At 49.6% G+C, this 14,365-nt stretch overlaps 2 protein-coding genes across 4 annotated transcripts in view; one reads left to right on the top strand and one right to left on the bottom strand.

Annotated features, from left to right (window-relative positions):
• Window positions 1-14,365, top strand: part of PLXNA2 (plexin A2) — a 178,613-nt gene that overhangs the window by 159,930 nt on the left and 4,318 nt on the right. For all 3 annotated transcript variants that reach the window (XR_007509978.1, XM_049832556.1, XM_049832557.1), the window contains exons 23-31: window positions 469-535; window positions 1,182-1,328; window positions 1,792-1,951; window positions 2,339-2,442; window positions 7,119-7,218; window positions 9,403-9,593; window positions 10,228-10,397; window positions 12,306-12,518; window positions 13,354-13,504. Coding sequence is in view for 2 of the 3 variants with exons in the window: in XM_049832556.1 (XP_049688513.1) it covers window positions 469-535; window positions 1,182-1,328; window positions 1,792-1,951; window positions 2,339-2,442; window positions 7,119-7,218; window positions 9,403-9,593; window positions 10,228-10,397; window positions 12,306-12,518; window positions 13,354-13,504 (1,303 nt within the window). In the remaining variant the exon portion in view is untranslated. The remainder of the gene's footprint in view (window positions 1-468; window positions 536-1,181; window positions 1,329-1,791; window positions 1,952-2,338; window positions 2,443-7,118; window positions 7,219-9,402; window positions 9,594-10,227; window positions 10,398-12,305; window positions 12,519-13,353; window positions 13,505-14,365) is intronic.
• Window positions 1-14,365, bottom strand: part of CD46 (CD46 molecule) — a 251,230-nt gene that overhangs the window by 142,068 nt on the left and 94,797 nt on the right. The window lies entirely within an intron of this gene.

Below are 14,365 nucleotides of genomic sequence, written 5' to 3' on the forward strand. Positions count from 1 at the left end.
AACTATCATTAGGAGCCATTGTATTTAAATTAGAGATAATCTCGGGCACAATGTGGGGAGAGGACACTGGGTGGGACTGGGGAGAAAGCTGCAATTTCCCTGCCATTGTCACTCTGCTGTCCCTGATTGCCAGGAACTGCTGCAAATCCCAGTGATTTACTGAGCCAGGCTGTAATTTGCGCCACGTGCAAGGAGCCGAGTGTCACCAGGCTCCCTGTCACCAGCCCCATCAGGGCTGTGACGGGCTGTCAGCTGGGCAAGCTGCTGTCAGCTCGGTGCAGGGGGGGCTGGGGGGGACAGCACTGGCCAAATCCTGCTGCCTGCCTGGTCCGGGGCCACGGCTCGGCTCAAAGCACTGCGGGAGCTGTGCCAGGGTGCAGCCAGGTGGTGCCACCCGGGGACATTTGGGGGCCTTCGATGCGTGGTTTGGGTTTGTATGTAACGTACGTGTCCTCCTGGCTTCCCTAGGACCGAGTCGGTGGCCGAGAAGATGCTGACTAACTGGTTTGCCTTCCTCCTCCACAAGTTCCTCAAGGTAAGGAGGGATGGAGCTGAGACCCCCGCTGCCGCTTTGCTATCTCACCGGCCAGCCATCCCCGGGGTAGATCTGGGCTTGAAACAAGTCAAAAGATGTAGTAGCGAGGCAGGGGAGGTGGAAATTTGTTCAGAGATGCCTACATGTGGGGCTGCTGTTACATGGGCTGAGTCAAGCTGTCACAGCTTCCTTCAACCCTCAGATCGCCTGGTGTAGTTCTCATGTACTAGAGTTTCTGTTGCACCTCTTTAGTACTTAGGAGAAATTCTCACTTACATCTCTGTGCCTGGGCTTCCATATTTTTTAACTTTATTTGTGGTTTTGGAAGCCCCACAAAATGTGCTTCATGGGCACGAACGACGAGATCAAGATCTCAAATTCCTTTTTTTACAGCCATATAGATTCAGTAGAGATTTACCAAGCCAAAGACAACATGCCCATCGAGCAATGGAGCTCATGGTTTTGGCTGTTCTCTCCCAGAGCTGCTGGGAGCTGAGCCTGGATTGCACGTGTGCTAAAGATTGAGTCAATGGGCCTGTGCCTCTGCTCAAATGGATCATGGGCAAAACCTGTGTGCAGGCCAGCGGTCCTGGAGGAGATGCACCTTCACCTCTGTGTTAGTTTTGCTGTCTGTCTCGTTGTGTAGGAATGTGCTGGAGAGCCGCTCTTCATGCTCTACTGTGCCATCAAGCAACAGATGGAGAAAGGTCCAATTGATGCCATCACAGGAGAAGCCCGTTACTCCCTCAGCGAGGACAAGCTGATCCGACAGCAGATTGAGTACAAGACTCTGGTGAGTGATCGCTGTAGAAGCTGCCACTGAATCGCTTCTGTCCTCCCCACCTGGGCGTGAGCTGTTCTGACCTTGTGACCAGTGATGAGGACACTACCGTGAAGCATAAGTGTTGCCAGTGCAATACAGCCTTGTGCTGCTAGACCCATGCCTAAGTCAGGTGTGTCCCTAATTTGCAGGTACAAATAGCCTGAGCTAAGATTTTGAAAAGCAGCGTTTGAGGGGACTGTTTTATCTGCCTGTGCATTGAGCATTGCCCTCCCTCTAGCAAATGAAAATAGACATCCAGCACTCCTATCTTAGTAATCATTATAAAGATATACTAGATGCAGTAGCAATGATGCAATTAGGGATGCAATGTTTTTTTTATGAGAATGGGTTGTTGTGACACATGTGGTTACAGTTCTCCCAGATGCTTTTCTGAAGCCCTTTAGAGCATGGTGTGGTTCTCCTTCCCTTCCAGATCCTAAACTGTGTGAACCCGGATAATGAGAACAGTCCAGAGATCCCCGTGAAGGTGCTGAACTGTGATACCATCACTCAAGTCAAAGAGAAGATCCTCGATGCAGTATACAAAAACGTCCCATATTCTCAAAGACCAAGAGCTGTTGACATGGACTTGGGTAGGAGCTTCCCAGCCTCATAGGAGGGGGAAGATCAGAGAGGTTGATCAGTGATTCTTGGTGGGTTTTGCAGAGCTCGAAAACTAGAGCTCAGACTACACAACACCATACGTGTTTCTACCCTCAGAAAGCATAGGGGCATTGCTCCTGTCAGATGGGTTTTGAGCTCTGTGGGATCAGCTAATTGTTGACCACAGAGCAAATGATTCCTGAAGCCTCCTTCACTCTGCTGAGAATTTAGTGTTCTTTGGGTGCCTCTTCTTGGGAGATGGGCTTTTCTACAGGCTCGTCTGTCCAGTAGTTACTTGGGCCAGAAGTGGGTAGAGCCTGTTAGTACCTTTTCCCTCTCTGACCATCGTGTCTGCCTGGTTTTTGCCTCTCCCACAGAGTGGCGGCAGGGCCGGATAGCTCGTGTGGTCCTGCAAGATGAAGACATCACCACCAAGATTGAAGGAGATTGGAAGCGCTTGAACACCTTGATGCATTATCAGGTAGGAAAACAGCCCCAGCAGACAGCTCCCAGAAAGCTGCCAGGGGGGAAGAAAAGAAAAGCAGAAATTTAATTCCCAACTATCTCATCTACCAAGACAGACAGGGAGGTCACATTTGTATGATAAACCAGAAGGGTTCAGTGTGCTTACGCATTAGACGGGAAAGCAACCTTGACATGGATCTTAAAGAAACTAGCAGAGTTGAAAATTGGCTAAATTAAAACCACCAGCCGTGCTTGTGAGATAGAGGGAACAGTGGAGAGGGCTGAGCTGCCACTGCGGGGGCTGCGGCAGCTCGTCTCTTGTATCCGTCATCTTTCTACCTGTTGACTCTTGAGCATCGGCAAGGACTGAAGAAGGGAAACAGAGCAAATACTTAAAATATTGTCACATGGGAGGGTTGAGGGAGTGCTGTGGGAAGGTACAGGATGAGGCCACATTAAGAAAAGGTGAATATCAAGCGCTACGTCTTGAGAGAGTGACATCAAATCTCCTAATCCCAGACCTAGTCTTCCAAGCCAAGTAACAGGAGTTCTGCCACTAAAGTCATATAAAACAAAGCTAGACAGCGAAGATGCTCTATTGCGCATCAGCCAGGGTGGGCGAGGTGACCTAAGAAATTGTTGCCATCTGTAGCTTTTGCAGCTTGCGTGCTCCAGCCCAGCCCAGGCTTCCCTGGATAGGCGTGCGTCTGTTGGAAGGGGCTTCTTATGGCATGTGAAAGATGGAAAGAGAGGTAAAGATGGAGCTGAGGAAGGTTTGGTTGAAGAGAATCAAAGGCTTTTCCTCAAAGCCTGTCTGCAGCAGAGGGTAACTGCATTAACTGGGACCTGTAACCTACTACTGTCCATCACTACCTACACAGAAGTGTTTAGTATTTAATCTGGCATCTTTCCCTGTTTATACACCATCTCAAGTCCATCAGCGTGACTCGTGCTGTGTAAGTTGAATGTGAGCCAGTATTGACAGGAGCCATATAATCAAGGAGCGAGGCAGAGAGAATGGCATAAATATGCAAAGTGCATATGAAAAAGCACCTCGAGGGTCAACTTTTCCAAGCAGCCTGAAGGATTTAAACAGAGATTACTGTAAAATGTCATAAGAGTTGTGCAGATGAATTCCATTGTTTCTAAAATCTGTTTTACCTGACAGTTGCAAGGGATTAACTAACACTCAGGGAAGCAGCGAGACTTTATTATGCCTTGATCTTTAAAAGTCATCTTAAGGAAGTCACAAGTGAAATCTGTGTTTGTCTAACGTGTGTTGGGTGTGAGGGGAGAGAGTACTTTAGTTTTAGTGCCTGTGGGAAAATCTGAGCCACAAGTTTACCCTTAAAATAAACAAAATCCTTGCAACACTCAAGATGCTGCAGCTATTCCTGTCATTCGAATGTCAGTTTTGTTCTGGAACAAAGTAGAATTTTGCTGCCAAACGTCCAAACAGGTAGCAATTGCACATGTCTCTCCCTGCTCTGGCCCAAGCTCTGCACAGCCCGACAGAGCTGTTTCAGCCATAAAAAGAAGCCAAGTTCTCTGCACTGCAACAGAAATCTTGTCAAGGCAGGGCTTTTGCCAAAAACAAACAACAATATATTTTTTTTTTTATTCCTACCAGGTTTTTTTTCTGTTTGAGTAATAAATGTTTTTATTAGGTATCAAAAATACAGATGCTCCGGGACTACACAGTAAAACAAATATGTGGGCAAAGGCACAGCTTAGAAGAGGGTATAAAATCATTTGAGTTTCAAGCGCTGCTGTCTCACCCTTTTAACTGGAGTGTTACATATAAAACAGGTGTGGTTCAAGCCATAAAAATGAAATCTAGATTTCTCCGGCTTCTGGAGAACTAGTGAAGACGATTTCTAAATTTCTAGAACAAACAAAAGCTAGCTCTGTAAAGCGCTCTCCATCTTTTATTCAGAGCTGTGCTGTCTTTATTCTGATCTGAAGGCAAAGCGATCTCTGGGTTTGCACACAGTAATTGGAGATGCACAGCCCCTGTTTCCACCCGATAACAGCGGGCGTTTTGTGGTCTTTTGCCGAGGTGCTGTTACCTGGCAATAAGGGCTGAAGCAAGGACCAGAACCTGCCCCCTCCCCGCAGCTTTGCCCCTGCTCCTGATTTCTGGGGTCCGTTTGCTCCAGAGCCCCATTCCCTGCAGCTCCTGGACTCGGACTCCTGCCGGGGACCAAACCAGCCTCCTGCTCACCGTGCTCTGGGGCAGGGTGGGGAGGCTCTGCAGGGGACAGTTATTTAATTCCGAGTTTCTCAGCTCTGCACTTGGCTGCTGGATTTTGACACTATTACATTTGTTTTCTACATGTTTAGGATGATAAAAATACAATGTATATATCTGCATCAACGGATAAAATGTGTTTTTCATGGGAAGCCTTTGCATGTAAAAGCCAGATTGGATTTAAAAAGAAATTTTCATCTTTCTGTAATATTTTTGAACCACTTTATAGAATTGTATAGAGAACTGTATGCCTGCTGCTTATTTCTTCATTTATAAAAATAGATGTGTAGGTTAAATAGCCATAATTCTTTGTTAAATTCTCTGGAGCTTTTAAACTATATTGTAAGGAATTGTATTACATTTGTGTAGTATCCTTTTGGTTTCATGCCTATTAAAATCCATGGGAGACTCTCACCCCGCGTGGCTTTACTCAGGAAAAATGAAACACTGAATTTAATATCAAATGATTTACAGTGGCTCATGCAGGGTTAACTCTGAGGCAGCAGAGCATGAATACCTGTCAGCCACTGTGTGTCTGGAAGGGCTGAGAGACTAGAAAACTATTTTAAATGAAAAATTAGAAGCAAAGAGGGAAGATTTGTGTGGAAAATGAGACCCAGGAGCTGAGGGCGGCGTGGATGTGGAGCCAGCATCCTCACTGCATCCTCACTACCCCAAGCAAACACAGTATTATTGTCTGGGCTTCTGCACTGCTGCTCTCCCTGCTCCAGGTTTTATTTTTCTTTTCTTTAAGGTGTTTTGTGCAGCATGTTTCCAGCTCGTAGAGGACTCGGAATATTTATAAAGTTGTAAAACAGCCAGCCAGCTTTGCAGGCATCTCTGGGGTTTTATAGTAGTGTGGCAACAGCAGAGCGAGATGGGAAATGAATGTGTGCTACATCTGATGTTAATTTGCACGCTGGTATTTTTTAGCTGACAAGAGCCATTCGACCCAAAATTTAGAGAGTGAGAGTCCTCTGTGTGTGTGGAATTTTTAATGCCTCTCTCCCAGTTAACCACAGCTCTGGTGAAAACAGATCCCGGCACAGGGGCTGGGGAGCTGCTGCCTCCGCGGGAGCACCCGGGGCTGCCGGCACACTCAGGTTTCTCCCTAGTGGAATTGAACTGAAGTGGCAGCTAATAACAGCCTTAGAAAATAATATCACCACTGATTGTTCCTTCCATTGACTTAATAAATTCGATGAAGGGAGGCAGGAGCAGAAGAGGAAATAACGGAGGTGTTTGAAGTGTTTTGCTTAGAAATACCTCACTTTTGTACTGTGAAACACCAGCGACTATTATTTCCACCGTCACTAGCAATAATAACAACTCGCATTTACATGAAACCTTTCATCTGAATGGAACCCAAAGCCTTGAAGGCAGCGAAGATCGCTGTGTGCGGCTCACCTCGCGGCGGCAGACGTGGCACAGACGCCCCTTCTGCCGACAGTGATGCCGGGGGAGCAAAATCCAGCTGCTGCCCTGGAGCTTCCCTGTGCGTAGAGACGGTCCCGAGTCCCTCACAGGACTCCGGGCAAATAAGGGAGGACTTAGTCCCAAAAGCAGTTTCTCCAGCATGAAGAGGCGTTTCTTTTGTGCGGCTCCTCTAAAGAATGTCTTGGCTGAGCCCCGGCGGGTCCATCAGGCTGCGAGATGCGGTGACTCCGCGCTCTGCTCCCTTGCCGTGCTGCACCGTGGGCCACAAGTTCAAAATTAAAAGACACTCAGGCCTGTTCCCTGGAAACCTGCAGATCCTTAATTAAGGGAAATAAGTTAAAAAACTTCCAGTGACTACTAGATTTATGGGGAGGATAAAATTAAACATGGCTACTAAAATCTGCTATAACAAAATCTTGTTAGCACTAATGTTCATTTATAGTTTGACTTCCCAGCATTTAATTCCTTCTCTGGTGCAGTAGAGGGACTGACAATTTAACACCCTGAAAGATGGCTTTATGACTTGCTCAGCCGTAAATCAAACTTTTAAAGTTCGTAAAAATTGCTAAAATAAAAAATGGTTTAATAGGAATGTTTTATGGTCCATAACGTTATTATAGCCGTTTTATTCCCTCTGCATTGTTACTTTAATTGGATCACAACAATTCTTGAGATTCTCATTTTTATTGGATAAAACGTAATCTTAAATCAGAACAAGCAAAAACATCTTCAATACGTCTTTTGATTTATCGCTCCTTTCCTTCAGTCCCTTGCTGTAGAGCTGCTGCCGACCCAGCACAGAGCTCAGCCCGACCCGGAGCGCGTCTCTGCAAGGGCTGGCCGGCAGGATTGCTCCCGGTGCCCTCCGGAGCTCGGTGCTGTGCCGACAGCTCCCTGCCCAGGCTGGGATTTCTGTTACCTGCGTTTGCTGGATGAGCAGCTGGTGATCGCAGTGTGGACGGTGGATCTCGCTGATCTTTTCTTCTCTTCCTTTGCCTCCCCAGGTATCAGACCGCTCAGTTGTGGCTCTCGTTCCCAAACAGACCTCTTCCTACAATATTCCTGCCTCTGCCAGTATATCCCGGACGTCTATTAGTAGATACGGTAAGAAGCAGAGTGAAGGGCTGGGAAATGATGGCTCACAGACAGTGACTGGGCATTGCTCCTGCTGCACTGCACATTTTAGAGCCAGCCTGGAGCTTGCAGCTTTCCTTGAGGAAAGTATCTTGATGGGGCTGGTATTGAAGCTGCCTTTGTTGCAGGAGGGCAACACCTTAAGGGAATTAGGTGGGGACAAAGCAGCATCTTCCCCCAAAGAATCACACCACCTCAGCCAAAATGAAAGTACGTTCATGTGCCAAGCAGAAAAATGTCCTTGGCTGCTGGTTTTTTTGCAAAGGCTTTTCCGTCTATGAGCAGAACAGCAAAAAGACCAGAGAAGCTGAGAGGAGGGGAAAGGAAATGCCAAGCACATGAGCAGCCTTTGGAAATGTGGGTCTTGGAAAAGCCCAGGGAAAGGCTTTTGGCTCAGAGGGGCTGGATGCTGCAGGGCACCCATGGGGCTCCTGCTGCAGGAAAGCAGCTTTATGCCCCTTGCCTGTACGCAAGACTGCACGAGAGAAAAGCCTGATTCCTTCATCTATTTCTTCTTTGAGTGGAGGATCCTGAATTCTTAGCTAATGGGTCAAAAATGGGTAACGGCAATCTTAACTCGGCGTGCTTGGATGTGCACACCTGGGAATTCATTATTTGCATAATAGCAGGGCTCGGCACTTCACAGAGGGTCCCTGAAGACGCTGCAGCCTGAGTAAATGAGTCTGCGAGGTGCCAGGTGTGCGTTTATAGCACTAAATCCACAATAACGGTAATAATATACTTCCATAAAAGGCAACAGTGGCAAAATCTCTAGTGCACTGATCTTTCGTTATCTTTCATTTTACAGAGTGTTTTACAAACGAGAGGTCTCCTGACAAGCCCGTCTCCTCCTCTTGTTTATAACTCCCAAAATAATGGGTTTTTTTCTCGAGCAAAGGTTCTGAGGAGCTGTCCACAGGAGAGTCCTTAGGCAAAAGCCAGGAGAAAAGGCATTTCTCCCGGCGAGGTGTAGTCCACCTGACTTCCCGCGCTTCAGGTGATGGAAAAACCGAGGCTGGGTCACACAGCCTGAGTCCTCAGTGCTCATTGATCTATGTCAGATGGAAAAGCTTTTGCAAACTACCGATATGAACTATCATTGCTCATGTTAAGATTAATACTTCTAATTGTGCAGACAGAATTTAAATGAGATACTTATTTACTTCCCCCATTATATATCAGTACAGAGCTATATTTAAAAATAGAATTACTAGATGCTTTCCTAGCTGTCCCCCTGTCTGTCTCCTTAATTATATCAGTTGGAGTACTCATTTATCTAAGCCTTAATCAGGGATGAAAATCTAGCTAGTTTGGTAATGACTTGCGTATTTCCTTCGGCTGATTTATGATTGATCCCCTTACTCTCGATGAGGAGGGTGAGCTGTGAATCGGAGGCTAAACTTGAGAAAATGCACAAGGTTCCCAGAGAACAAAGAAATTAAGTAAGAGGAAGAAAAACCCAACAACGCATGGTTGTGCTGTTCAGCCCCATATCTCAGCTTGAAGACACCGTGGATGGGGTCCAGGGAGGCACATTTTTGGGGAAGTTAAATGTATCTCACATCCCTCCGTGGTTTCCAAGCCATTAAGGGAAAAACCTTTGTCTGCTCCCCTTCGAGCTCCCCCTTCCTGCAGGACTGGCCTCAGGCTCTGCAGTCGGTGCTCAGCTCGAGCCCTTTTTGCTCTAAGGAAAACCTCAAGAACAAGGACAGCAGTTTCTTCTGCCCTTTGTGCTGGTTCTGCCGGGCGGCTTGTTATTATTTACAAAATACTAATATCAGGGCTCCAGTGCTGCAGGAATTGGTGCCCAGGGTTAACGCGCGTGAGCTGTAACTCGTGGAGAAATCTTGTATGGACCTTCATTACTGAGTTGACATAAGTAAAAGAGGTGAATGGAGCAGAACAGTCGCATGTCTGAGTGTGAAAACAGAAAGGCTTGAGTGTGAGGAACTCTATTCAGAGAAGACCAACACATACCTTTGGCAAACGCCAAATTTTGGTGGTGCCTAGGTTGTATTACGTTTCATTACTCCATAGAAAAGCCAGTGCGGATGATTTTGGCATTAGTGAACACAGCAGCATCACTCAGAAGAGACAGGGAAATGAAAAAGGGGTTTGCTTTGAGCGTGACCGACTTCTCTCCCCATCGTACAGACTCCACCTTCCGCTACACCGGCAGCCCCGACAGCCTGCGCTCCCGGGCCCCCATGATCACCCCCGACCTGGAGAGCGGAGTCAAGGTCTGGCACTTGGTCAAAAACCATGACCACGGAGACCAGAAGGAAGGAGACCGGGGCAGTAAGATGGTGTCTGAGATCTACCTGACCAGGCTATTAGCTACAAAGGTAACTGCCATGCATGAAGTTCCCTTGGGAAATGCATAGGGAGGTCCCTTTAGGCACACCTGCGGGGTGTCCTGTGCAGTCCCTAATGGTGCTCAGCTCCAGGGGAGTGAGGGGACTGTCCCTGCCAGGCTTTCCCGGGCCCCAGGGGCTGGGTGGCTCCTGGAGCAGCAACAGAAACAGAGCCCAGATTTCCTCACACTGCAAGGTGATTGCTGCAATACTTGATTCTTCTGCATGGTTTTAAAACACAAAGAGTTGGGGAGACGCAGCACTGCCTGTAAATACTTAACCGGTTTCCTTGGCCAGAGAGAGTTTTTCTGCCTTTCACCGTGTGTTCATCGCTGTAGATAATGCAGATTTGCTTTTGAAAGCAAAAGAAATTGTATCAGGTTAGTAATAAAGAGTAAGCACGGGCACGAGTAGCTGCAGGCTGGAGCGCTCCCCCGGGGTCCTCCAGCGGCGCAGTCAGCGTTCGTAAAGACCCCGACCTGAGTTATTCCTGTGGGGTCCGTGGCAGCGCTTTGCGGGGCCGTGCAGAGCTGGCAATACCATCTGGCGTCCCCTCCTACCACCGCTGCTTAGCCAAGCGTGCGCCTGTCCCTCCCTTCACCTTCTCGGTTGCTGCTCCCATTAGGGTACGCTGCAGAAATTTGTGGACGACTTGTTTGAGACGCTGTTCAGCACCGTGCACCGCGGCAGCGCGCTCCCACTGGCCATCAAGTATATGTTCGATTTCTTGGATGAGCAGGCAGATAAGCACGGCATCCATGACACAGATGTGAGGCACACATGGAAGAGCAATTGGTAAGAATGGAGGAGGAGGGTGCAAGGGGGGCAAACCTCAGTATTGAGCAATTACCTGTGTCCTGGGGAAAAACAGAGATGGGGAAGAGCTTTGGGAAGGCTGGGAACAACCAAGTCCCGTAGCTCCAAAGCATGAGATGTACCATGAAGCCACGCTGATGCTTTTCAACCAGCTGCCCCAGCGCCCCGTGCAGATGTGGCCGTCGGGTTCGATCCTGGTTCGTGCTGACCCCCGTGCACACGCGAGCTGAAACCCCGGTGCAGTGTTAAACCACGAGCCTGGCTATCTGCGAGTCCTCTACTGGGGTGGGAGCTGGGCACTAGCCTCAGGCCGTAGATCCACACATCTGGACTTTGGAAATCGCTGGCTTTGCAGAGCCGGTCTGGCAGCTGGAAGCAGGGCTCCGTGCTTGCACCACCCTGCCCGTGCAACCGTGCTGTGGCACGAATGTCGGTGCAGGCTGGGGGGGGAGAGCTCGGCAAGCGGCTGCGCCTTCCCCATCGTTTTGGGCAGCAGCTGGAACAGCTGGGCAGCGGGAGAAGGGGGCGAGAGGGGAAGGATCCAGCCCCGCATGAGGCCAACATGGACTGCAGCCGGGTTCGGCTTTCTCCGAACAATGGGAACTCTCACGTCTCTGCCTCTGCTGTTATTTTAGGATTAAAAGCTCCGTGGGTTAGAAATTTACCTCTCTGAGGAAAGAAAAAAAGCACAACAAATGGTTGCTCCCTGAAGACTTTGTATTTTCCCCCGGCTCCCTCATGGTTTCAAAGGCCTCTAATCATCACGGCTGCCAAAGCTGGGTTCCCCGCTAAGGCTGTGGGAAGCTAAAAACAATTTATTGAAAGCCTTAGAAGAAGGAGTTATTAGGATAAAAACTCTAGAATCACAAAAAGAGATGAGACTTCTTAAAGCAATAAAAAAGAAAGCAATGACCAGCAGAGTTTGCTCTGCTGGAGCCATCAGACCACACGAGCCCTGGTCCTTCCTCCTGCCCCGGGGCTTGGGGGGCTCGGGAGAAGGGCGAAAATTCGGTCTCTGAACTAACGGCTCTGCTGGGCACTTCATTTGGCTGCAGCATTCCCAGAAAGGGGATTTTGGTGGGGAGATGGGAGAAGGCTCGTGCCACTGGAGCAGGTCAAAGCAAACGGGGGCTTGGGAGGGAGAGCTGGGGTACCGGGGAGCTAGCACTGCCAGGGACGCGGCTGAGCTGCTTGCCTGCAGTGCAGCAAGAGTTAAGGCTGAAGTCTTCAGTGCAGCTAGCTGGATAGACAGAGAGAGCTGAGACTTGAAAGGTAATAGAAAGCAGCAGCTGTTTTTTTGATCCTGCTATACAGCCGAAGAAAAAAGGAATAATAATTCCCCTTTGATTGCAAAGGCCTCAGGATCTGGGGACAAAGCCTCTGATGCCTGCTGCACCGCTCGCAGATGATGGACTGCGGAGTGGCCGGGCAGCGGCTGATTAGCGCGGGGGCGGCAGTGCCGCTGCCCCGGGCTCAGCCCCGTGCCGCAGACTCCCGTTCTGACCAACTCAGTTTAATGGGCTCCTCGCAGAGCTGCTCACCCAGCGCCGCCGAACGCTGCTCAGCTCTGCCCTGGCACAGGCAGCCTGCCCTCGGCGCCTGCTGCCCGCCTGGCTCTCGCCTCCTTCGCCTTTCCGTGCAGGATCAGACCCCAGAGCGGCTCCCGGGGCGTGCGGGGCAGCGGTGGCCAGCCCAGGCATCGCGGGACCCATCACAAGCAATCCAGGCAGGACTGGGCTAACTGGCGTTTGAGGGACCTGGCGCAGCTCCTAGTCAGATTATTGCTGCTTCCCACCATTTGTATTCTGCTTGGGAACACAAACCGCAGCAAGTGTCCTTTCCTAGCCTTCGTCTAACATTTAATTTTGTTTCTTGGTTTCCCTACAGCCTCCCTCTCCGATTCTGGGTGAACGTAATCAAAAACCCCCAGTTCGTGTTTGATATCCACAAAGGCAGCATCACGGACGCCTGCCTCTCTGTTGTGGCTCAGACCTTCATGGATTCCTGCTCCACCTCGGAGCACCGCCTGGGCAAGGATTCCCCCTCCAACAAGCTGTTGTATGCCAAGGACATCCCCAGCTACAAGAGCTGGGTGGAGAGGTGAGCGGCAGCAGCACGGGTGCCGGGCTGGTCTGGGTGCTCCGGTCCTGCCCGACCTCCTGCGCCGAGCGGTTTTGCTCTCGGCGGCCGATGATACAGCAGGGTGGCTTTTGCAGCGAGCTGGTGGCACAGCTCAGCCCTACTCAGCATCTCTGCTCTTATTTTCAACTTGTTACAGACCAGGATCCTGTTTTGCTGGATGTAAGCATAAAGCGAAATGATGTCCTTTTCCCTGTGTTGTCCTAAAAGTGGATTCATTACCCAGAGTGTGATAGACCAATCTCACACACTCAGGAAAGATATTGCTTTTTATTCGGGCCTGGGTGCTTGGTGGACTTTCCACAAATCAAGCACACCAGATTCATCAGGTGTGTCCCTTTTGTACAGTAACAACCGCATCGAATTTATTAAACTACTCCTACCTAGTACATATTCAAACTCTCTAATGCGTATGCGTAGGATCATATAACCGCGACACATCAAATGCCTCCTCCGCTTGCGCAGGGGTCTCGGGTGGTCTTCGGTGGTCGTTCGGGGAGGTATCCCCTCCTCACCTTGACCGCTAAGTCGCTCTGTATTGGGTCAACGGTTCCTTTTCCTGCCAAGAGGAACGCACCATCAATCGGGAAGAATAGAAAGGACGAGGATGATCTTGGCTGCTTCTCTAGGTATTATTAAAACTGTTTGAAGTTGAAAATGATTAACTAACTTAATTTAAAACAGGATTTCCTATATCTGACGTCACCTGCAGAGCTTTGTTTAAATCCCAAGGAGAAGAGGGGCATTTGGAGCCTTCGTGTTTCTCACGGCCTCCCTCGGCCTCTCCTTCCCGCAGGTATTACGCAGACATCGCCAAGCTCCCCGCCATCAGCGACCAGGACATGAACGCCTACCTCGCCGAGCAGTCGCGCCTGCACTCCGTCGAGTTCAACATGCTGAGCGCGCTCAACGAGATCTACTCCTACGTCAGCAAGTACAGCGAAGAGGTGGGTGTCCCCTGGGTGGGGGGGATGCACGTGCGGCGTGGGAGAGGAGCCGTGCTTCGGCGCGGCGGCGGGTTACGCAGCTTTCCCTCTCGCTGCCCCCCCAGAGCTCCTTCCTCCTCCTCCTCCTCCTCCTCCTCGACGCAGCACGACCGTAGCTCGCGCCGCTGCTGTGCCGCTCTGTTCCGTTCACGCGCAAAGAGGTTCAGGTCCTGGCCGTGCCCGTAGCATACTTCCCTGGAGGATTGAGAGCTAAAATATTGTGGAAGCGACTGGATTCCTCAGCCGTGGCATATGCCCAGTGCAGCCCACTCCTAAATGCAGTGGAAAATCATCATGACCCAGTGAAGCTCCCCAGAAACATCCCTGTCTTTTGGGAACAGTGCGGTACAAATCCCATGTTGCAGTGACGCAGAGTCCTGTTTGCAAAGAATCCCTGGCAGCGTGAGCTCCTTTAATGAATGCATCACTTGAAACCAAGTTCTCGCCATCTGTTCCACCCCTTCATTTCAGTGTAAGAAGAACCTATTTTGCAATTATGTCCGTTAAAAGGAAGGGTTTTGTCATTTAATTGCATGTATGCATTTGTGATACAATGCTACAGCTATTTCCCGATTAGGGCTTAAAAATCTCATAACTTTCATGCTAAACGAGACAAGAAATGTGGAGTCCAAGGTACAAGAGCGGGAGTGATTGTGTTGTGCGGGTAACGTGCACTGAGCGGTCCAACAAATCAATGAGCACGGCTGCGGCACGGCGAAGCGCTCGTCGCGTTGCGTTGCCATTTGTTATTTAAGTTTCACGCTTCCGCATTTTAAGTTGCTCACATCTTGCTGCCCACCCACCTCTACCACCCCCTCTCGC

Source organism: Accipiter gentilis, chromosome 29, assembly GCF_929443795.1.
Source record: "Accipiter gentilis chromosome 29, bAccGen1.1, whole genome shotgun sequence".
NCBI lineage: Eukaryota > Metazoa > Chordata > Aves > Accipitriformes > Accipitridae > Astur > Astur gentilis.